General features: G+C 40.8%; 1 protein-coding gene across 1 annotated transcript in view; it reads left to right on the forward strand.

The window, feature by feature from the left end:
- LOC144271419 (uncharacterized) overlaps positions 1–24,554 on the forward strand; it is a 139,226-nt gene that overhangs the window by 15,395 nt on the left and 99,277 nt on the right. The window contains exons 8-12 of the mRNA XM_077828763.1: positions 8,212–8,315; positions 12,602–12,767; positions 17,028–17,207; positions 20,012–20,164; positions 23,372–23,516. Coding sequence (XP_077684889.1) covers positions 8,212–8,315; positions 12,602–12,767; positions 17,028–17,207; positions 20,012–20,164; positions 23,372–23,516 — 748 coding nt within the window. The remainder of the gene's footprint in view (positions 1–8,211; positions 8,316–12,601; positions 12,768–17,027; positions 17,208–20,011; positions 20,165–23,371; positions 23,517–24,554) is intronic.

Genomic DNA, 24,554 nt, shown 5'->3' on the forward strand with positions numbered 1-24,554 from the left:
TGTGTTGGACCTTGCAGAGGGAATGTGTGATGGCATTTAAGAACAGATTATGAGGCTCTGTGCTGTTTGGAAAATGTCATAATACTGCCACCTTGGACTCAAGAAGCTATTTCAAATAAGGTATGGAGCCTTTTTAAAATGCAGAATCTAGGAGAAAGTGTCCCCAAGGGAATGATAGTTAATTTCCCCAGTAGCCATTGAGTGTCATGTGTGTCTCCAAAAAGTCACAATGACTTCTTGTATGGGAGGCTTGTTTTGTAAATTGCTAAGATTAGCACAAGTAGCTGTTGTCTGTTCAAATGCCCGAAAGAGAGTTAAATTATTCATAATATGCATGTCCCAACACTGGAGACAATTGGTTGTCAGCTGTTTTCACTGTTCCATGGGACTCCTTCTGTGTGACAAGAAGTTTGAAATGGGTCCTGTATTATTCCCCCAGCCCCCTTTTTCTGTTTTTCATTCACCTCATTCCAACCAATAAAATATCCTCTGGGCCAGGAAGAGAGTTATGGGAATGGCCATGGCGTTGTCTGGGAGACTTATTCCTTGGCATCCATGTGTCGCTTATTTGTCTCCCTATTGTCTGGCTCTGAATGAAGCAAGATTATGCATTTCATTCAGGAAACAAAAACAAGAATAAATAGAGAGGAAAATCTCCCAAAACAGTGAACAGTGTGAAGGAGGAGGGGGAAATTGTGTCACTCCCCAGGAAGCTGAGCGTTTTTAAAATGCCATTATGAGAATGGATTGAATTTCAATGTGGATGGAGATTAGCTAATGGACCGTTAACGAAACAAGCACAGAATTAAAAAAAAAAATCAAAGAAAGGAGAGACGCAACTGTCACTTTCAGAGACTCTTGCCGTGAGGCTCTGATGCAGCTTCTGCAGTGGCCTCCATTAACGTTGTGGTACTGGAGTGTAAGCCCTTGGGAACGCAGCCCTCTATTCACCAAAGTGGTGCGGCAAGGACAGTGGCACAGTTAGCAACCCCCACCCCCAGCTCTGAGCTGGATGAGTGACCTCTAGGATCAAGAGGTTAGTTTGTTCTCCATTCCCATTCATTCCTTGGCCTCACTCCTAAAGTGTTCAGAAAAGTTGCTAATTAGTACGAATTTGGGTGGTGTCTGTGGGGTGGACGCTTGTGTGCTGTGAGTTGGACTCATGGCTTTTGACTCTAGGAAGCAAAGCTGAATCCTTCCCTGGTAACATAAGTAATGGAAGAGAAAAGGAGATGGGGAGACAGTATAGATTGCTTTGCTTTTAGCAGCTATGACTGTTCCTTACCTCCTGAACTTGTCAGTACTTACTCTTAGTGCACAGTTGGCCTCAGTTATGAACAGAAAATGTCACATACCCTGAATGCTTAGAAGACGGAAATGGAACAGGTCTGTTAGGTCACCTTGTCCCTCTCAATGCCAAGCCAGGACTGCACCCCACTAAACATCTACTGCTGTTTTGCCCAGTCTAGTTTTAAATATCCCAAGTGATTGGGCTTCTGCCATTTCCCATGGGAGACTGTTTCACACTTTAATGGAGCCCACTGTCAAGCAGTATTTGCAGACCTTAGGTGGACTACTTTTGTATGGATCTAAATAATTCCTCTCCTTCCTTGATGTTTACATGATCCACATATTTGTTGACAGTTATCATGCCTTCCCTTAGCTGTCACTTAGCAAAATGATTGCTTTTAAAATCTTTCATTGTAAGCCATCTCCTCCTCCCAGCCATCAGCCAGTTTTGTTGCTTTTCTATGAACTCCTTGGAGTTTGTCAATATCTCCTGGTAATACCATGCCCTGAAATGACTACAATATTCCAGGTGTTTGTGCATTCCAGCTGTTTAAGAGAGGGAACTTTACCCCAGCTTTTACATATGCTGCCTAAAATTGTGTTAGCTTTTTTTTACTACCCTACTGTGTTGTTATGTTTCATTTGCTCTCTGTTCCCACTTCCAAGTCTCTTCTGGCATTAATACTTCCTAAGTTTCTCCTTCCCATTGAATATTGGTGGGTTGGATTATTCTCCCCTGAACAGAGATTAATCTGATTTTTCCAAGTAGAATCACATTTTGTTATTTTCAGGCACCTTTGTATTATTCCGCTGTACTCATTGGGGTTCACAGCTCCGCCCAGCTGAATATCTGCATATTTCTTTACTCTTTACTCCCTCTCCTAGACCTTTAATGAAAATACTAAACGATACTGAGCCTAACAGCGATCCCTATGGCACCTCGCTAGGCATCTCGTTCAAGCTTTGGTGTAAATTATTAACCTGTATTTACTGTCCTGCTGGTTTTTAGTCTGAATCACGTTTGTATCCCAGGCCGTTTGAATTAATGTTATGAGTTGGGCTGGCTGAAATTTTTTGTCTAAACTGTATTTTGTCAGACTTTTTTTTTAAATAAATGAATTTTTCCATGAAAAAGTACCTATGTTTTGTGAAAACCATACACTTTTTGGCTGAAAACTTTTGGTTTTAGATGAAGATTTTCAGTTTTTCAACATAGAATTTTCCACAAGAAAAGAACCGAATTTTTCAACCAGCACTAGTTGAGAACAAGTTTTCTGCAGACATGCTCGCAATACCCAAATCCATCTATTGCTTTCCTTTGTCCACCAATCCTTATTGCTCATGATTCCATTATCCTCTAGAAGTTTTATGAGTGGTTTTCCTATTTTACTTAGTTAGAAATTAATCATATACATGTGTAAAGCTCTACTATTTATCTATCTTAGGTACTTACATGGCTCCCACGACCATAGTGATGGGAGGACAATCTTTAGTATATTTATCCTCACAACACCACTGTGAGTTAGGGAATTATTATTATCCACATTTTACAGATGAGAAATGGAGGCAGAGAGAGCCTAAATGACTTGCCAGAGGTTACACAGGAAGTCTGTGATAAAGCAGGGATTTGACTCCAGCTCTTCACAAGTCCTAGGTTAACACCCAAACCAATGGACCATTCTCCCTCTCCACTGACACATCCATTGTGAATTCAACAGTATTGCAAGTGTTATAAATCAGCACTGAACTTGGCCCAGAAATACAAATATTCTTTCATTGCTTCACTACAGGTTGCAATGGTCTTTTTTAACCTTGATGTTAGGTGGTGTTGAGATGGGGTAGTCAGGTAAGCTGTAACCTTACTGAGGACCCTTCACTCAGCATTAAAAGTGATTTGTTTTTCCTCTTACACACACCTCAAGAAATTTTGTAATTCTGGCAGAAACATAAACAGTATTTCCCCCTCTTTGACAACATAAATATTAGCATGTATTTGAAATTGGGAGGTAATGTAATAAACTATGAACTGAAGAGATGTTTAGTTTTTTCCAGATAAAAGTATTTTTGTTGACATTAAATACAAGCATTTACTCTGTTTAAATCTTAATACCTTATTTGCTGCCAACTACTAGAGCTTATAAAGTCACAAGGGGTTCAGCTTGATTATTAGTGTATGGGTTTTATGCAAGTATGGTTTCTTTTTATCTGATATTATTAGCACGCTGCTTCTGAATTACATAGTTCCCTCTTCACCTTACTTACTTACTATTGAAAACTGAAGGTGTCTTAGATTTCTTTCTTAAATTGAACATGTGTTAGAAAAATATAACTTCCTTGAATTGAAGATGAGTGCTGAAATGAAGTGGAGTTGGTCTGATGACGCCCCTACATTATCATTGCTTGGGGCATTTTTCCCAATCTCCTGACATGCTTTCTTTAGACCCCAGTCATCAGCAATTCTTTCTTACTTTGATTGGACACTTTCATCCCTTTCCTTCTCTGTCAGACCTTTCTTTAGTTGTTGCACATTTCCAGTCAGCTAAATCAGGGCCATAATAAGGTTAAGCATTTAAACATATGCTTAATGTTAAGCCTGCATGTGGTCCCATATCCTGTTCATCAGAGAACTAATGCCCCGATTCAACAAGGTATTTCAGGGTGTGCAAATCCCAATGAAGTCAATAGGACTTCAGCACCATCTTAAAACTGTTATGTACTTGCCAAATAGGGGTGGGATTAAACACACGCTTAAGTGCTTTGCTAAATTGGGGCCTATATAGTACATGTAGTTAAAGTTAAGCTAGTGGGATACCGATATTAAAGAAAGAAGGAAAGTTACAAGTCCTAGGTCTTAGGCCCTGATCCAAAGCCCATTGAAATTTGTGTCAATTTTTCCATTGATGTCAATGGGTTTGGATCAGGTCCTTTAGTTATTGCATTAGTTTAGAATTGAAACTGGGTAAAAGTTTCAAAAGTGTCTCAAAGACTTAGGAACCACAGTCCTATAGAAGGACAGTGGAGTTTAAACTCCTACAGGATTTATAAACGTTACCCATTATTTGTTATGTGTCCGTTTATAAAGAGCAAAATAAGTGTATTATTTAGTCTAAAAAGACTATTATTAGAATAAAGGAAACAGCAACAAGGAAGAGACACAATAAAGCTTGGAAGAAAGAGCACAGTGTGTGTGGATGGGTGTATCTCCTTCTCACTGACTGCAGCACCTCTGAGAATAAAAAATGGCCACCCACATGCCCCAGTTAGGAGAGCGTTTAAGCATAGTGCGTAAATCCATCTGTATTCAGCAAAGAACTTAAGTGCTTGAGTCCTATTGACGTTTTGTAGCTACAGTCAAGACTGCTAAGATGCATAAGACCAATTTGTGAACCCCTTTCTACACTGGTCAGCAGTTACTCACACAAGTGCTCCCGTTGACTTCAGTGAGGCTACTCACGTGAGTAGCTACTGGGTTATCGCCCTCATGCCCATCCCTTGTACAGTAAACTTCTGACCCAGATTTTTACCAATGCTTTGGAAGAAGTCTATTATATACTTGTCTGGATGTTGTGCTGCATACAGGATATCAATGACTCTCCTAAGTTTATAATGTTCAGGGTTTGTTGGTTTCATTTTTCAAGGTGCCTGTAAAGATAATGCAGGAATTATCTTTTTCTTTTCTTTTTGTTGGTGTATTTTATTTTGGTAAGATTAATGTGCTATTGCTGAGCATAGTCCAGTTAGAACAAAACCTTAAAGAGTAATACCCACACACCGATCTGTGAAAGTATTCTCAAAAAAATGTATATGGTAAGAGATTACTCCATCTGCTTACATAGTGCCAGCTTCTTTTTAATGAAAACCTCCTGGCAGGCTTTAATGAAAATCTAATTCTGGCATGGGATTATAGCACGTTCTCGTTGCTCTTGGAAGCAGTTCTGGAGCTCTCATTTTCCACATAAATAGTAAGAAACATGTAAATGATAGGGCTGTTTACTGAGGAGGCAGTTCTGTGTAGAAACCCACTGCAAGTGTACAGGATCACAGGAAATTTCAGGACAGCTAGAAGTTAGGGAGCCAAATTAGGTCTGCCCCTTTCTTTGGAGCTTTGATTTGGCAGAATTAAACCACTCTCTCTCTCTCTCTCTCAATCTCTGTGTATATATTTATATATATATATACACACACACACACAAGACCCATAGTGATGTCTTTCGGGTAAGAATAATATTTTTACTTTACAGCCTTTCAAATCCGAAATGAATAATTTAAATGAATCCAATTAAAGTACAACACCAACTAAAGCTTGGACACCTTAAAATGTATGGCATGTTAAAAGAAACACACAAGTCTCCAGGTGTAATAAAATATCATCCTAATCCTACAGGAGATCAAAAATACTTGGAATAAATAGGGTTTATCAAAATCAGAGGTGTTATTTGGTAAGTAATCCCCTTCCCACCAGAGGACAGTCTGTATGTGGTTAACAGGGAGTTTCAGATAATTGGGGTTTGGATAGATAAGACTCCTGTATAAAAATCAAACGCACACTGTCTTTGTTGAGCATGCATAACTCTATTTACACTAAGTGAGCGGTGCGCACTATGCGGAGAATACAGACCTACGTTTGTTTAATGTGATTTCTTGATGCACAATTTTCATTACTTTCAAGTTGTATGGTCTTTGAGGGTTTGTTTTAGTGATTTCTAGCTTGGAGCATTTGTATATGACAGCGGTACTGACATAAAAAAGGGGGACTAGCTCCGGTAACCAGATGAAAAGAGAATCTACCACAAGTATTTGTTTCAGGGAAAAGGTTTCCATTAAAGAAGGAGACAATCAATCACTTGTGAGTTTCCATAGTAAATCTCTACACAAAACTTGAAAAAAATCAGAACACGTGACTAGAACTGTACAGGAACCAGAATTTCCAATTTGCAGGCAATTTAATTTTTAGATGTTTTTCTAAACTAAATTTAATCAAAATTGACATGTTCCCCTGGAAAGATTTGATTTTGAAGACATCGTATTTTCTGATGGAAAAGTGTTCCATCAAAAAAAATTTGACCAGCTCTAAAAGTGACCATGAGAACTACAGAGAAACATTTGCTTTTCTCCAAGTGTATCCATCTTAAAATATCACAGTTGAGTATTGGCCAAGATGACCAGGTAGATTCCAAAATAAGTCTCATCAGGAGTAAGCATGGAATGAAGAGTACTGAAAAACTTTACCTGGAAAATGTTGTCTTAAGAGTAGAACTCGCCACATCCTGAAGGAGGCACCTGACTGGGGAAAGAAACTATGGTCAAGGAATAGATGCCAGACCTGCAACAAACAAGCCCATAATTAGATACAAGATACTTCACTAAGGTGGTGAGGGGAGGGAATCGCAGCCCAGGGGCACTGTGGGTGCTGGGCAGGGGACGCGGCTGCTTGGCGGGGGGGCCATTGCAGCCCAGGGGCCTCCGCTCTGCCCCAAGCCCCGGTTCTGCAATTCCCATTGGCTGGGAACTGCAGCTAATGGGAGCTGCGGGAGTAGTGCCTGCAGGCGGAGGTAGGAGCCTAGGGAGGGGAGTTGCTGTTGCCCTTCCGGGGACACCCGCCACCCCCAGTAAGCACCGCCCTGGCCCCCAACCCCTAGCCCTGAGTCCCCCCACACCCAAACTACTCCTGCTGGGGAGTGGGGGTGCCCGAGACTGCCTGAGCAGCAGCCGGTATGCCTGGCCCAGGGTCGCCTGAGCTGCTCAAGTGGCCCCCGGGCCAGGCACACAGGCCTCTGCAGATGTCAGGGAGGTCACGGAAAGTCACGGAATCCATGACCTTGGTGACAAACATGGAGGTTTAACTATGACCATTCCTGGAAGGGATGGCTGTCTGCAAAAACTGGCCAACTGGACAAGATTTGCTTGTTTAGTTAAGCTTGTTTCCAACATTGGGCTTTAGAGAATGAAAGTTAGCGCTAATAGTGCATTATACATCCAAAGGGGCCTTGGGAAAAGCAGCCCTTCTTCACTCCTTATCAGTGTATCATAGACTTACACAATCTAGTTCAGTCACTCTGCTTTTCAGTGCCTTCTTAGAACTGGAACACTTGATTTAGTTCCAAACCAGCATTCTTTTGCTCCAGCTACATGTACATTGATGTGGCAATGAACTAAATACTAAAAGAGGCACTGTTCAATTTAGGCCCAAATTTTAACGTTTTAAAATAAATTGACATGAAATAAATTCTCTCAGCTTTGCATGCGTTACTTCACAGAGGGAAGATGTAACCATTACTAAATCACTAAGATAAATGATGTTTTGCATATGTGCTAGGTATCATATAATATTACACTTTGTGATTGTATTGTTTGTATTGTAGTAATGCCTTGGAGCTGCAGTCATGCAGCAGCACCTCATTGTGCAGGGTGCTGTCTGCTAGGTGTAGCTGCTGTATCTAAGAGCTCTGTGTAGTTCAAAAGCTTGTCTCTCACTCCAACAGAAATTTGTCCAATAAAGGATATTACCTCACCCATCTTGTCCCTCTAATATCCTGGGACCAAAACTGCTATAAGAACACTGCAAACAAGTGCCGTTCAAACACAGAACAAAAAGATGGTCCCTGCTCTAAACTGTACCCAGTTACACTGTCATTGATTTGTATTATGGTAGTGCCTTAAGACCCCTAACTAAGATTGGGACCCCATTGTGGTAGGGACTTTGCAGACAGTTAGAGGCAGTCTCTTTCCTGAAGAGATCACAATCTAAACAGAAAAGACAGACCAAAGGAGAGGAGGAGAGGCAGAACCACAGAAGAGGGGTGGCCAAAGATGACACTGCAGGCTCAGTGGCTGAGCTAAATCTACTCCAGTGCCCTATCCACTGAACCATGCTTCCTCTATAACTATTATATAACCTGTACTGTCGTCCTTTATTTCTAGACTGCAGACCTCTTCATGAGTCTGGTGTTTGAGCTTCGAAGTCTCTCTGCTGACACTTTAATAGGCCTTTGGCGTAGATCTTCATTTAAATGCAGGGACAACTGGTAAGATTCCTTTAACAGTGATTAGCTGTATTCTTTGAAAGTAAAGCAATGTATTTCCTTTACCTTTATTTTGATCATATCCTACGCCAAAATAGTTGTGTTAAGTTCTGCTCTGCTCTACTGTGAGTCTCATTTCAATGACCGAAAGATGATGTTCCCCTTCAAGCATGCATCTCAATAACTTTCCAAAGTATGTATCAGAGTGTCTTCAAGCAATTCCAAGACCCACTTCCCACAAAGCCAGGTGATTTCTGTGACAGAATATAGTGGTAAGTGCACAAGAAGACTTGCATAGCTCTCCAAAAGAAAGGAATCTGCTGGCTCATATTTGAAATAAGCTTCTCAAACGGTCAGTGGCAAAGCCCTGTCTTGGGTTCACAGGTATGTGTTTTGAGATGTGCTTTCAGACAGGATCAATGGTCTTGTAGTTAAGATGCTGGATTGGGATTCAGGAGATCTGGATTCTATGACCAGTTTTTCTACAAACTCCCTGGACTCCTTGGTCAAATCCCTTGATCTCTCTGGGCCTCAGTTCTCCATCTGTAAAACAGGGATAACAATGCTTCGTTTCTCTCATTCTTTGTGACTTATCTGTTTAGATTTCGGGGCAGGTAAAGTCTCTTACAATGTGTTTTTTGGAGTGATCTGAACAGTGGGGCCCCCATCTCTGTTGGGGCCTTTAGATGCTGCTGTAATATAAATGATAACCATGGTAGCGTCTCCTATGAGTGGAACACTATACAGCCCCTGCTTATATTTTGCCACCTAGCAGGTCTGATTCTCTTCTCTTCCAAGGCCAGAACGGACCATTGAGATAATCTAAACTGAACTATATAACAAAGGCCATAGAACTTCCTAGAGCAGATCTTTTAGAAAAACATCCAATCTTGATTTTAAAATTGTCAGGGATAGAGAATCCACCACGACCCTTGGTAAACTGTTCAATGGTTAATTACTCTCACTGTTAAAAATATATGCCTTATTTCCAGTCTGAATTTGTCTAGCTTCATCTTCCAGCCACTTGATCGTGTTCTGCCTTTCTCTGCTAGATTGCAGAGTCCATTATTAAATATTTATTTCCTAGGTGGGTACTTAAAGACTAATCAATTCATCCCTTAGCCTTCTTTGTTAAGCTAGATAGAGTGAACTCCTTGAGTCCATCACTATAAGGCATGTTTTCTAATCCTTTAATCATTCTCGTGGCTCTTCTCTTTATGCTCTCCAATATATCAACATCCTTCTTGAAGTGTGGACACAGTATTTTAGCAACATTTTGCACCAGTGTCAAATACAGAGGTAAAATAATCTCTCTATTCCTACTCAAGATTCCCTTGCTATGCATCCCAGGATCGCATTAGCCCTTTTGGCCACAGCATCACACTGGGGGTTCACGTTCAGCTGATTATCCACCACAATCTGCAAATCTTCTTCAGAATCACTGCTTCCCAGGGTAGAGTCCCCCATCCTGTATGCATGGCCTACATTCTTTGTTCCTAGATTAATACATTTACATTTAGCGCTATTAAAACACACATTGTTTGCTTGCACCCAGCTTACCAAGCGATCCAGTTCACTCTGAATCAGTGACCTCTGACGTCTTTATTATTTACCACTCCCCCAATTTTTGTGTCATCTGCAAACTTGATCAGTATTAAACTGGTGTAACTTCACTGCCTCTAATGGTGTTGATTCTGACTTACACCAGTGGAGGTGAAAAGAGACTCAGGCCAACAGAGTCAAAGTTAGCACAGCTGTATGAATGTAAATGAAGGCAAGAATTTGGCCCAGAAATCTATAGGGCATGGGTGTATGAAATTGAATTAAATACAGTGAATGAGTCCATTGAAAACAGTACAAATAGTATGGGAAGGGGGAGCACATAGAAGAGGATTTCTGTTTCAAGGGTGTTTTATGTGTATCTTCTACAGTTCCCAATTTAATGTGTTTGGTATTTAATGCCAGTGCTGATAAATGTGGCCACTGTTAATGGTATCTGTGTAAAGCCTTTTCCACTAGAAATGCCCTGCTAGTGCTGGTCATTGATCCAGCACAGTATGCAGAGTTGCCTTCTCTGTCCACTTCCTCGCGAAGAGAACTTTCCAGCCATTCCAGGAACAATACCAATGGGAAGCTCAGGTCATGCTCAGGTTACATCTGGATGTAAATCAAGATTTATGTTGTTAGGCACCTGCCATAATGGAAAAATATGGAAAATCCCAGTTAGGAAAATCTCACTGGGAACATTATGAACTTTCTAATGTGGAATGAATTAAAAGTGGCAGCTGCTCCAGATGTGCTTCATTAGAGGAACAAATCTTGATTGATGTTCACCAAAGCTGATGTGTTTGATAAAGAAAAGTAACATGTTCAATTTGTTTTACAGCCATCTATAGTTTGTTCCCAGAATAACAGTGCCAATTGTGCAGGAAATGTGATTGGTGGAGTGGAGGATGGGATATTTCTGTGTGTGTTTGAGGGTTTCCCTAGACACTGGGAGTCTAGCTATTTTTGTTCAGTTCTCTGGGAGTGTTGTGTTTCTAAAACATTGTCTCAGTCCTGACATTTTTGCATGCCCAAACAAGTCATTTTTGTTTCAATTTTTATGCATCTTGTCCAGCTATTCCTTCTCAGTTAGTATAAATCAAACAATCTGGAAATTATGTATACGTGTTGGTTGGAATCAGGGCAAGGAGAATCTTACCTTGGTGAAATCATGAATACCTGGACATTGTCAAATGATTATTGTTGTGGGCACATTAAAAGGTTCTGAGGTTTGGTGTAGCTCAAGATAAGTACCAAACAGATGCTTAACCCAACATTATCAAACCTTTTGAGGTTGCAAAATTGGTTTGGAGGCAACCTTATTAAAAAAAAAAAAAAAAAAAAAAAAGGTTTTCTTATGAGATTTCTGCCACTTCCTTCCTTCAGTCCTACCAGAAATACCATGACAATAGCAGAGGAAGGTGAAAAAGAAAAGTAATTTTAAAGTGAACAGAACGTTTGGATTTGTTTTTGCAAAAGTTTTGGTCTGTTCTTAACTGATCCAAACCAGTTTGCCTAACCCTAAAATTATATCCTTCCTAATGGAATGTTCTTTCACCAACAATGCTGACTGCATGCAAGGAAGGTCAAAAATCCCTTTCTAGCCTTTCCAGAGCTGACTAAAAAAACTCTCAACCAATGTCCACAAAAATGTCGTCGATAATGCTTTCCCAGTTTTGATTGAAGAAACTTTTAGGTGGAAATTATTTCCTTGATATAATCTAGAGTTGGGCCTCACTCACAACGTTTGATCAAGGTCCAAACATCTCTAATATTGGGGATGGTTCAGATCTGAGGGTTTGGATCTTTGATAAGGCTTAGTTCTATGCTATTTTGGTCTATTAGTTTGTCCCTCAACTTCAGTAAGAGTGGGATCAGGCCTATAATCTTATTTTTCTTCCTCCTTCTGACAATGTGGGCTTTCTTAACAAATACAAGTAAATATATTGAGAACTGCAAGCATAGAAACAGGCATTTAATGTGCTTTCAGGCCAAAATATTATCTAGCTTAGACTAAATTTTCTGTACAGCTGCTCTGGATTTGTAACAATGGTTCATGCTTCACTTGACACAAACATGAAAAATTGGCATTAACTCTACATTAGTTATAAGAAAAACCCTAAATCACTTAATTTCTCTCATGCTGACAAATAGCTACATTATTCTTCAGAGAAAAATCACAACTGTAGGTCATCTTCTGCTGATAGTAGTCTAAGGCTTTATCTACATGGGAAAGTCTTACCAATTATACCAGTATAGCTACACCAGTATAGCCCCCTGTGTGGACATTCTTCTTCTGCTATATAAATACCTTTTTTCAGTTTAGCAATAAACACCTTCCCAAGTGACATAATTCTGAACCGCAGACATAAATGACTAAGATTTGAGACATTTCAGTCTTTAGGTGCCCAATTTGAGACATCTTAGAGGGACCTATTTTTGAGAGAGGGACGCTGAGTCCTTTCTTGAAAATCAAGTCCCTTGAGGAGCCAAAAACTTGGGATACCCAGAATCACTAGTCACATTTGAAAATCTTTGCCTAGGAGGTCCAGCACTGCACCCGCTGAAATCCATGTCAAACCTCACCTTGACTTTTGTAGGGTCAGGATATGCCCCTCAGTTTTTTAGTGGGCTTTTATTTCCATTGAAGCAACCTCAGTCTCAGGAAGACAGAAGGCAAATATTCTTTGACTCTGAGGTACTTCAGTTCATGTAGGTTTTGATGTTTTTCTGTTGTGTTTCAGGCAGCCGCTAGTAGATGCTCTCCCATCGTGTGCTACAGAGGCCTGTGTTGTCCTGATGAAAGAAATTATTGTTGCAAGAGAAGTGGAAGAGGACAAAATGGAATCTTTCCTTTGGTCATTGTCATTCATTCCTGAGCCCACCACAGGCATGATCAACTCTCTTGCTGTGAGCAGACAAGTTTTTCATTTTATCATTAAAACCATCTGGTTCCTAGCCTTGGCATTTAGACTATTTGTCTCACTCACACTCAGATTTACACGAAACTCTGCTTCTGGAGGTGATTTTAGTGATGTGTTCTGGGAGTGGACTGAAACTACCAGCTCATTTCATGTAAGACTCCAGCAGAGGGTGCAAAGAGCCTTTAGTTACTGGTGTTTGATTTGAACCGGCAGCATAGAGATAGAAGGGAAGAGACTGAACTGGCCCCTCAAGGGTGCTCTCTGTGGGTCAAGGTAGAGGTTCAAAGGCAGGACAGTGTGAGGAAGCTGCTATTCTTGCAGGTTCTGCTCTCCCTGTTTTTTGGATAGAGGGCTTCATTCTCCAGTGCTGTCAATTCAGCACTTTTTCACGAGTATTATAATGAACACCCACAGACATTCCAGGCTCACAGCTACTTTTCAGATTTTGGCTTGTTAGTTGATTACATGTGCTGAGTATTCACATTTTTATAGTGTGGTTTTCCCCTAAGGTAATATGTAATACAGTCCCTATGTGGATTACCATGTATACCACGAATTTCAGCTCAGAATGGCATTTGTCACCTTTCACGTATCATTTTCCAAGATTTGGAGGAAAGGATACAGGGAATTTTACATACACCCTAAAGGGCTCTAATGCTCTATGGTTTTTACATTGCACAATGCCCTCTTCTTTGGGCTTCACTTTCTGCAGGATGCTATTATTGAAACTGCTGTAAATGGGCTTTTTTTTAGTGATCGGAGAGCCTCAAAAGATTTGGTTCAGTTTGTGTGCTTCTCTGAAGAAGTAACCACATTTCTTGGGTATGCAAAATTGAGCTCAGGATTGAGCTAAAAATTGAGCAAACTGGCAATGTGTTTGCAAGATTCCAAGTACTTCCTACATCTATGCAGACTGGAATGAGCAACCTGTCTTTTAATATTTCTACTCTGGGATCATGAATAGAGGTGGGTGTCTGTAAAAAGGAGAGAGCTATTGCAGCAATTCTCACTTAGTTTCCTCTGCCTGAGCAGCATTACTTGTGATTTGTTTTTTTTAGTGACTGGAAAACAAGGTAATAAGACTGCTGGATAAAATAAATAGTAGACCAAATTCTGACCAAGGTACACAATGTCCCAAACTTATCTGTGGAAAAATGGCCATTCTTCCACAGCCCCTGCAGTGAACGGGGGACCAAGTGTAGGAAGGGAAGCAACGGGGCATGTTATACCTTTAGCATTTCTTGCTGGCTGACTCATGTAGTTGGTACACAAAAGTCCCATGGGAATTATTCCAGTTTTCAGTTATAATAAATCTCAAATACCCTGGTGGAGAAAGCAACATCAAGGCCAGATGGAGCATGTGGAGGCAGACAGGAAAAGCTTGCACAGATTCTTCTGTCCACAGCCAGCATCAGACCAAAGTGTAGAAATTACAGGCTGCTCCTGGTTGGGGTACCCTGGAAACTGGCTCCGTGTGTGTGTCGTATCTCACAGCCGCTGAAAGGAGGAAGGAAGGAAATTCTATTTCTTACCTTTAATGGGGTAGAGAAGCCTAATGGTTCAGGAGGCAATGGCCGTAACTCATGACAGAATCTTCTTGCTGGATTTATGCAGGGGGATTGTGAATGTCTGACGTATCTGTGCCCAGTGAGTGAGAACTTGGGCCTGGTACATTCTTCCTGAGGTTGTCCTGTTCCATTTCAGGTGAGGATAGCTTAATAGCTACTTCTGTAGTTGACTGTGTTTGAGAAGCCTGAGTTCACTTTGAGGGAAAGTCAGCAATTGCAAATCATTTTTAAACAGTAAAATAACTGCATGGGTCTATTTGGCTTGGCAGCAAAGGGCCCACTTATTGGTCAGACTCATGAAGAATCATTCTCACAACTTGCTGTTCCCTATCAAACAATTACAGGCCAGGATAATAAAGCGACAGCTGCCAGAGCTTTGAAGGCTTTCCAGAATTCCTACTTCAGATAATTCATATCCAGCTCATTTAGCCTTCTGGGTCATTGCTTAAATTATGGGATTTTCAACAAAACCATATTTACTTCAGGGTGTATGGAAATATGGGGTTTGACTACAGCTTTATGGGACAAATAGAAACATATTTTGTGTCTTGGACCCACTTCGCTTCCAGTGCTCCTCTTCTCCAAAATGCCTATAGTTGAGAAATGTTTACAATTCATGGCAAGTTTGTGCAGTGGGAAAGAATCTGCTAACGATTATGGAATACAAACAGTTCAGAGTAGGTTCCCATGTAAGCATATGGGCTCTGTTCCCGAAAACACGTGTCTCTTTACTCATACAAGTGCTCACACTGAAATTTATCGTATGGTATGTTAAAATATTGACTGATGTGCATGAAATGAACAGCTCTGGTAGATGCACATAAATTCATTACACACTGACGTCATAAAGAGATGAGGTTGAATTTGTTAGTGTCCTTAGAATGCTGGGACCACAACTTTCGATGCAAAGTCTCCCTCCCTCCCTCAGCAGTAGTTTTTTCTGTCTTTTGCTTGCTCTGGCCGTTCCCTCCCCCCCCCAGATGCTTTTCCTGCTCCATTTCTTCTTCCTCTGTCCACCCTCTCCAGCTGCTCTTTCTCTCCTTTCCTCCCAGGATTCTTACTCCTGCTCTCAGTCTGCTGGTTGGATCTGGGTTTGCAATGTTGCTACAGCAGCTTTTAACTTTCTATTTAGAAAGCTAAATTGGGAGAGGTTTGAAAAGTTCTTGGCTGGTCTCTTATTACGTAAAGGGCAATCAGAAACTGCTTGATTGCCAGTCAGTGCAACAGAGACCTGCTACTAGAGGGCACTTTTTAAAATTTCTGTGCTGAACTGCAAACTCCAGTTGTTTTCTAGGAGAAAAATAACATACCATCCTGTCAGGCATTAACATATATGTATTCACATTTACAGCCTAGGGCCCTGTTACGATTGTGTATATACAAACAGCAACCATTTATTTATCATATTTATTTATAATAACTGCTTTTACAAGAAAGAACAAAAGTAGGGTGTACACGAGAGCGCTCATGGTGTGTCTCTCCTATAGAACTGGCTGCATCTAAAAAGCAAATAGTAGTTGCCAAAGTGGCAGGAAGAGAAAATTTCAGTAGAGTGGTGCTGTAAAAAGAAAACAAGTCACAACAGATGCAAACTGTGCATAACCATAGGCCTGATCTTGCAATCCTTATGGACTCAGCTGGTCCTGAGTCCCATTAAATTCAATAGAATTACTAGAGTAGTGGTCTGCAGGATTGAGCCCTGTAAGATATATTGGTCACACTTTATATTTAAGTTCCTTTTATAAAAGGCTAATAAATGATTTATAGGTTTGTAAGCATATTTCAGGCATAATTATATAACCACTTGTAACACACTAACATGTGTTTTAGGTTATTTGTTTCTTTATTATTTTTATTATTCTAGCACCAAGTCCGAGACCAGAACCCCACTGTGGTAGGTGCTGCTGGTTATAAACAAGCTGTCGGACACAATAACGAACTAATAAATGGTTAATAAACTGTTATAGTCATTTATTGTCTTTTATAAGCTATTTATCAGAGGAACCTTAATATAAAATGTGACTCATTATGAAATACTGCACTATTGCTATACCTCAATAAAAGTGTAGGTGATAATGTTATAGCCAACGTAAATTACATGCTCACTGCGCTGGTATCCTTAATTTAAAGCACTCCCCTGTTGAGAGTGCTGGACAATGGCCACTTGTATTAATCTCCTCCATGCACTGTACAGCACTTTTGCATCAAAAGCTTCTATTTGCTGCAGCTTCATCTTGACTTGGAGAGCCCATTGCTATGGGGACAGGCAGTATATTTTACAACATAAACAATGTGAGTGTTCTAAGCACTGGGAGTGTCTTGGGATGCATTTCACTTGGTAGAATGGCCTTGAGTCCTCTCACTGATCGTACTAATTCAGTCTTCACTTAAACATATGAGAGTGGTAGATTTTTCTCCATATCATCTGGGGTTTTCCTGTGAGTCTCCCCAACATGCTTTATATGAAAACCTTTCAAAGACAGAATAGTCAGTATTTGAAAGTGGGGGCTATTTTTGGTGGCTTCAGAAGAGAGTATAAGTATAATTCATAAGGATGAATTAATTAATGCTTGTAAATCTCTGTGAAGATGTACATGCCGTCAGAGTGCTCAGGCTATTATAATAAATAGGAGGCTCACAGTTTTTAAGCAGCCTGTCATTCTTGTCTTGCTTTACAGCCTTTGCTGCAGTCACCAGGAGCAAGTCGGAGTGTCTTCTTAGGAATAACTGCTTTGGTGCATCACTTCTGTTCAGCTAACGGCGCCTGTGACCTTCTGCCTGCAATACAGATGGTAACAAGCATTCTGGAAGGATACTTGGGAGGAAACTGCACCTTGCAAGAATCAGGACTCAGCCAGGTAACAGTGAGTTAGACAAGAGTGAAGTAACCCTGAAGACAAGTTTCAAACAGCCCTCCCTCCCTTTTTCTCCCTTTAGACATTATCAAAATAAGAACCTGTGTGATGAAAATGACATGCAATGGAGTGAGAATATGGATACCTTTGAATCTACAAGCACATGTTCTTTTACTCATTTCAGCTATATTCTTTAGTAGTACATATGGCCAAAAGAGGCTTGATGGCCAGAAAAGAGTTGCCCTCATGGACATTCTTGGGTATTCAGACAACAAAACATTTTAGAAAATTGTCTAAAAAGGCACAAGAGTGTTGGATCTTTTCTTATCCTTTCTACAGATTTTAAAATTTTATTTGTAATGTATTATTTTAAAAGCTGTTGGATATAAAATGAAAAATCTTAAAACTACAGATAACACTTGAGAAATAATTTACCTGTCCCTTCTTTTTGACTGGTTTCATGCAGTTAGTGGTAGCTGTGACATCATCGGATGATGCACTCTGGGGAGTCACAGCATGACTGGAGTTGATTGACATGATGTTGAAGGACCTGCCAAGGAAAGGAGAAATGATATTGTGCTAGTTGATTGTGTGTGTGATTTCTCTGTTGGACTGGGAGCAATTCAGCCCATATTTCTGGATTCTTCATTTTAACTGCACTTCACCTTTAAAGAAATATCTTCCTTCTGTTTCACCATCCTCCTAAGCAGTTGGCTCCTTTCTCACACTTAGAGACCACAGTGACAGTGTACTAGATAGTAAGTGTAGCAGGACCCCAACTGCTATGCTAGCCAAGGTATTTTGCACCTTCTAGAATTTAAGGTCCCAATGTACAAAGCACACTTGGTTTTAGTTATTTTTTTCATATCATCTGAGCAATCCTGTTCACTCTCAGTTCTGTTTACAGCAGTTATTGAAACACCAGGTTTTATGTAATGGGAATTTCAATTGAGCTTTTAAGATAAAAATTCCATTCCTGAACTTTTTTGACTGCCCCTGTGGGCAATAGAATTGTAGAAGGAAGATGGAAAGACAGACAGGAAAGATCTGTTGTATGAGGTTGTAGAGTCCATTTTCCTAGGGAGGGGCAGAATTGCTCCCTACTGTGTATCTTTTAGTGCTGTGCCTAGTCTGGTTTTAAATAACTCAGGCAATAGGGCTTCCACCATTTCCCTTGCGGGACTATTCCACAGTCTAATAGCTCTCACCATTAGGAACTATTTCCTGAGAGTAAGCCAGATTTCTCTTAATCTCTTCCACATGCATTTCTGACTAAAGCTGGGTTTCTTTTAAAAGGCCATACAAATAATGGAAGGGCTTTTTCCTTGATGTTCCATGCATGAGCTTCTCATGAAAATAATAATTTACATTTGCAGTCTTGAAGCATCCCAAAGGACTGTACAGGATCTGGCCAAGATGTTCAAACACAAAGCAAGGCACCTAAATAAAAACGGCTTGATTTTTGAGACCCATTGAAATGCAGCTGCCTCAAGAGGGGCAGGCCAAGCACCAGCTGAGCAACTGTATGGTACAATGGGTGAGGGGGCGAGGATATTTTGACTTATACTACTAATATCCATGCACGATCGAAAGAATCTCAAGCCGCATCATAAACCACCTACACTAAATAGGGTTTGAGTCTCCTTTAGCTCACACAGTTACAGCACTTGCTTACACATTTTAACTCTGCAATTACTCCTGAACTAAACCGATGTGTGTTTCTACGAACAATTCAAGGAGGGACAGCCTACGAGGAGTTGAACTTATGGGTATAGGGAGTCTAGGGATAGAGCTTGCTATTGAAAAGTTGTCATTTTCCAACAGTTACTGCGTCCATTGGTTTCTGAAATTCCTCCACTTTCCTCTATGCTTAGTATAGGACATGACCATGGTAACATTGTGGTAAATGACTTAATCAACCATGGCATTCGGAACCCCAAACCTTTACCACTAAGCATTTTACCCTGCACCATTTTGATCTATAGATAATCAAACTGAGACGTAGCTTTCATATATTTGAAAATCGTCCCCGTCCCCCACTTGTTTAATTATCTGTGCCTTCACACTGAAATTAATGTGCACGGTATCTTTTGGATACTCTTGCAGCATCACCGTTCCAAACCAAATTTCATTTAAAAGGTGTTATATTGTTTATAGAAGAGCAAACTCTGGGTATGTACAGGCTTGTCTACGCCAGGAAGGGTTTGCCAGTGGAACTATAGTGGTAACCCCTTTTAGTGGAGTTGTACTTTATACTAGTTCCCTGAATGAAATAAGTGATATAAGCATATGGACTCTTTTGCCAGTGTAACTGCATCAGCTTTTGCTGGCACAGCGTCACTTAGGGGTGCAAATTTTTTACACGCCGAACTGACATATCTATGCAAATCTTCTGAGTTGTGACCCGGCCTGATCCTCTGGCAGATAAGCAGATATTCTGCTATCACCTTCTCCGATCTAAACAATTGATTCCAGGCAGTCTCCAAGGACACTCTCAGTATTCGCTGTTCTGAAATTTTGCAAGAAGAACACAGCAATGATTCAGAAGTGTCTGAAATGATACCTTTGCATCCTGGGTCCAAGCAGTTTTTCTCCGCAGTTCATTCTACAGATCTGCTCATGTTTGTGGTTCATTATTGAGAGTTTCCCATGCGGCAATAAAATGGTGAGCAGAGATCTGTTTTAGGCAGAATATTTTGAAAGAAAATGTGATAATATAAAAGTAATAAAATATCTTGTGCAGGTGATGGGATGTTTTTAACAACCCTGATGTCAGTTTCCCATTTTACGTTGCTTTGTATTTTCAGCTGCAGCTAGTGTTAAAAGCAATTGGAAATGCAGGGCTGGCAGCAACATCTCTAACACCTGTCCTGAGTTCTTGTGCATCCCTGAGAAGCAACCCTACTGAAATCCGCCTGGCTGCCATACAGGCCTTCAGACGCATTCCCTGTGCTGCCAATGTAAGTGATATGTTCAGCGGTTGATGGTTTACTGGTGCTGTATTGGAATCGGTACTGTGTGAAATCAGGGACGCCACTTGGGGGGGGCAGGGGAGGGTGGGAGCCTCCCCCCGCCCCTGAGTTTCATACAGAATTGCAAGCTCCCAGGTGTAGCTCTTAACTGCAGCACAGCGTTAGTGTGAAAGTGTGAGTTCTGCAGAGGAGAGGTGTCCCTGGGGCAGGGAGTCAGTATTTTGTTTACAAAGAGAGGCAGGGTGATTAAGATAAGAAAGGGCTGGTGGATATGCAATATCCAAATTAAGGATATGGAAGTTTAGCCTGTAAAAGGGGAATCCCTCCATGGAGAGGGGGGAGGGGTTGTTTTAGAGAGAACACAGGGGATTCAGAAAAAATATAGCAAAGCACTGAGCCAAGGTGACATTCAGAAAAGATTCGGGGGCATAGGTGAAAAGAAGGGGTCAAACCCAGGGAAGGGCTAGCAGTGTATAGCGAAGTTCCCACTCTACCTGTGGTACTTATGTGGCCCCATCACCATAGTATCTGAGGCTGCGCCTCACAATGTCTAACCTATTTCTCCTCTCAGCCCCTTGGTGAGGTAGAGCTGTGCTGTTATCCCCATTGTACAGATGGGGCACTGAGGCACACACAGACTAAGAGCCAGATTTTCAAAGGTATTTAGGCACCTAGTGAGATTTTCAAATTCATTTAGAAGGTTGATGCTTTGTAAACCCCACTAGATATCTAGCTGCATCTTTGGGTGCCTAAAAGCTTTTGAAATTCTGTCCTTAAAGCACTGAGGTCAGACAGGAAGTCCGTGGGGGGGAGTAGAACCTAGGTCTTTCAGGGCTACCTCCCTATCCAGCAGACGAGACCAGTCTCTCTCTCCTCTGCATGCTGAAAAAAAGAGGACTCTGATAGATGGAAGCAAAACCAAGGCGACCAGTTCTCTGAGACTCCAGCAAATGATCCCAGAAGGTTGGGATGGATGTTGTGGTTGACAGCATGTAGAGCAGCACAGAGGTCAGGAAGGATGGAGAATGAGAGTCAGATGAAAGGAGATCACTTAATTCCCAAGGGGTTGCAGGTTCTACCCATGCTGGGTTGTACAGCAATGGCTGCTGTGTAATTTTACATTTTAACTGAACATTTAACACCTCTAGAGCCCCAGGCAGGTGCAGTCTTGCCCTAGTAGGATGTTTCCAAAGTGAAATGATCTATTCCAGGCTTGATGAACTGCAAAAAAGTGTTAGAAAGTAATCTAGATTTTTCTACAATTGTTGTATTCAAGAGTTAGTAACAAAAAATATACATTAAAATTTAAAACATAACCAGTGTCCCTTAAGTGACTTGATACATGATGTGAGAACATGTTAGTATTAGAGCTGAGCGGATCTAATATTTATTTAATCCTCTTTTTTTATATATAGGAATTAGATACAGAGTCCTATCAGCTAATTTCTAAGCTATTATCTGGAAAAAACAAACCCTAGAGTTTTCAGGTGCCTAAGTAGCCCTTAGAATCATGGTTAAAGTTGCCTCCCCCAATCTAAAATGGTGCCCCTGTGTGAAATAATTCTGGAGTGTGCAAACAAATAAGAACTGAGTATAAAAGCATCTCCCAGCAGAACTCTTTCCGCTGCAGGGGAGGTTGGGAAGGATTGTGTTCTTGTTGGAGAAGCAAAAAAAGCATTACAACGTTTATCTTGACAAATGTGATCTTTTCGCAGGCAAAAGGTCCCTTTTAACATAATGAAAGTGCAATATAATTACCACATTGTAATATTGCAGGTATCACTGTAGCACTATGCTTAGGGTATGTCTACACTACGAAATTAGGTTGAATTTATAGAAGTCGGTTTTTTAGATAACTTCAGCATTCCACTGTGGTAACTGTTAGCGAATTGATAAAAAGTGGTAACTTGAGCTGCCTGGCTTACCTTGCCTTGGTGAAGCCCTGGAGAGGCTCATGTGTTTTTTTGGTTTTTGTTATAACCTCCTCCTCCTCCCCAACCTCCTTTTGTGCAATGTGAAGTATTGGAAGCTTTATGCAATGGATAAGCCTAGTTACAACTGAGACATTCCCATCCTTAACTGGCTAGAGAGAAGTAAATGGTTGACACAGTATTTGGTACACACAGGAATACATAAAGCCATACCCAGCAGGCCTTACTGAAGCAAGACTATCCTATAGCATGTCTTGCTAGACAGACCAGGAATTTCCTCCCACGCTTGAGGGGGCTCACACTCTGAAGCATACTAAGAAAGACAAAGCATTTCCTCCTCATTTGTTTAACTGATTTACTTCCGATGCTGACACGCTTAGGGCACGTCTTCACTAGCAACGTTACAGTGGTGCCGTGGCAGCACTTTAACGTGGCTTGTGTAGTCACAGCATAGCGCTGGGAGAGAGCTCTCCCAGCGCTCTAAAAAAACCACCTCCATGAGGGGCGTAGCTACCAGTGCACTGTCTACACTGGAACTTTGCAGCGCTGAAGCTTGCAGCGCTCAGGGGGTTGCTTTTTCACATCCCTGAGGGAGAAAGTTGCAGTGCTGTAAAGTGCCAGTGGAGACGATCCCTCTGCTTGATCCTGTCATTGTAACAAATACAGAGCACTCATTGAAATCTCCTGAAATTCTGTGCCCAGTTTAAGGGTATAACTGGGTTATATGGTTATACCACTCATTGCTATATTCTCATTGGAAAAAACCAGTTGTCACGTGGAGCACCATTAAGTAGAAAAGAATAAATGACATTGTATGAACTAAACATTGGGTGGACAAAATGACTTCCTTCCGCCTGTAAGATATGGAAGGAGACCTGCTCATGTGAAGAAAAGTTACTCAGACACAGAAGTTTTAGCAGGATCAGGCTCTGAATAAGGAACCGAGGATTTGGTCCTGGACTAGTAAATTCTGCTACTTGAAACTGTATTAATGATTATTGTATTGGGGTCAAGTCCTGAACTCAGTAATGTTAATGCTAATGCTCCCCTATGCTCAGTGGATCCATCCCAATCTGTGTAATAGTGTAGCATCCTGGGACTTTGTGAACAGGATGCTGTGCTGTATATATATGTGTATGTTTTGATGTTGTATAAAACTTACTTTCCTCATAATGCTTATTGCAATGGCTAGCCGCTTATACCTAGAAATTAATGCACCTCAACTCTTTTAGGGAAGTAAGTACCTTAATCTTTTTTTTTAAAGCGTACCGTATTAGTCCGGCTATATCAAGCAGGCGATGATGATGTGGAAATAAGAATTGCTTCATATTATATAGCAATGAAATGTCCAAGTGAAGAGCTGTTTAACCAAGTACAACAGACTTTGCAGGAGGAGACATCTAGCCAAGGTCAGCAGACAGCTACTGAAATGTTAAAAATACCTAAATATGTTCTTTTCTAGACTTGATTTTTGTTTTGATTCCTATGAGAGGTGTGTGAGGTACCAACCTGTTTGAGCTCCACATGTTACCTACTTTAAAACTGTTAGAATTTGGGTGATCAATTTTTTTTTTGATTGTCAACAATTCGGTGTGGTACACAAATTGAAAATCAAAAAAAGAAAATCAAGTGTCATCTCCCCTGGCTGGCAGCATTTAATGAACACATACTGACATCATCAAGGAGCCTGAGAGAGGAACAACAGGCCATGCTGAGTTTTATTACATTACAAACACAAATGGCTAATTATAAAGTTTGCTGAATGGAGAAGGAGAAAAGTAGCAGAAAAATAAACACATTTCTAAGCTTCTGAAAATCATTTCAGGTAACAGGTATTATAAAATTGTTCCCAGTCTCCCCATTTTATATTAGCTGTTCACTGGGTATAGTACTACAAGCTTATTAATATTGAATCCCCTCTTATTGCCTACAGCTTCACCTTCACTTCTCTCTCCAGGACACTGTGCTGTCTAGCGGTGTCCTCCTTTGCATTTGTTGTCCATCAATTTTGGTGTCATCTGTAGATTTAATCATGGTTGAATTTACACCAAAGACAAACACAGTTCTGAAGGGTACAGAGAGGAGTGTATTAATTTTAATTTAGTTGATCATACATTCATTGGGAAGCTTAAGTGTTTTGGACTCATCTGCAAATAGCAGCCAGACTTACTGAGAGATGCTTCATTGTTATGACAGAAGCATCTCCTCAGACCACCTGGAAGTGCTCTGGAGACTAAAGTTTGACAACTTTGGCAAACAACTAGTAGCAAACAACAGCAACAACAAAACATTAATAATCCAGAGAAGAAGAAAAGTGTGGGAAGGGGAACATGCTGGATTAAAAGGGATGTTGTTTAAAAACATCTCTCTGACTGTCTTACCTATTTGGAATATGCCCAGATGCGTAGTTTCTAGGCAACAGAATTGCAGTCTTTGTCTTTACTTTG

This window comes from Eretmochelys imbricata, chromosome 10 (genome assembly GCF_965152235.1).
Source record: "Eretmochelys imbricata isolate rEreImb1 chromosome 10, rEreImb1.hap1, whole genome shotgun sequence".
NCBI classification, from domain to species: domain Eukaryota; kingdom Metazoa; phylum Chordata; order Testudines; family Cheloniidae; genus Eretmochelys; species Eretmochelys imbricata.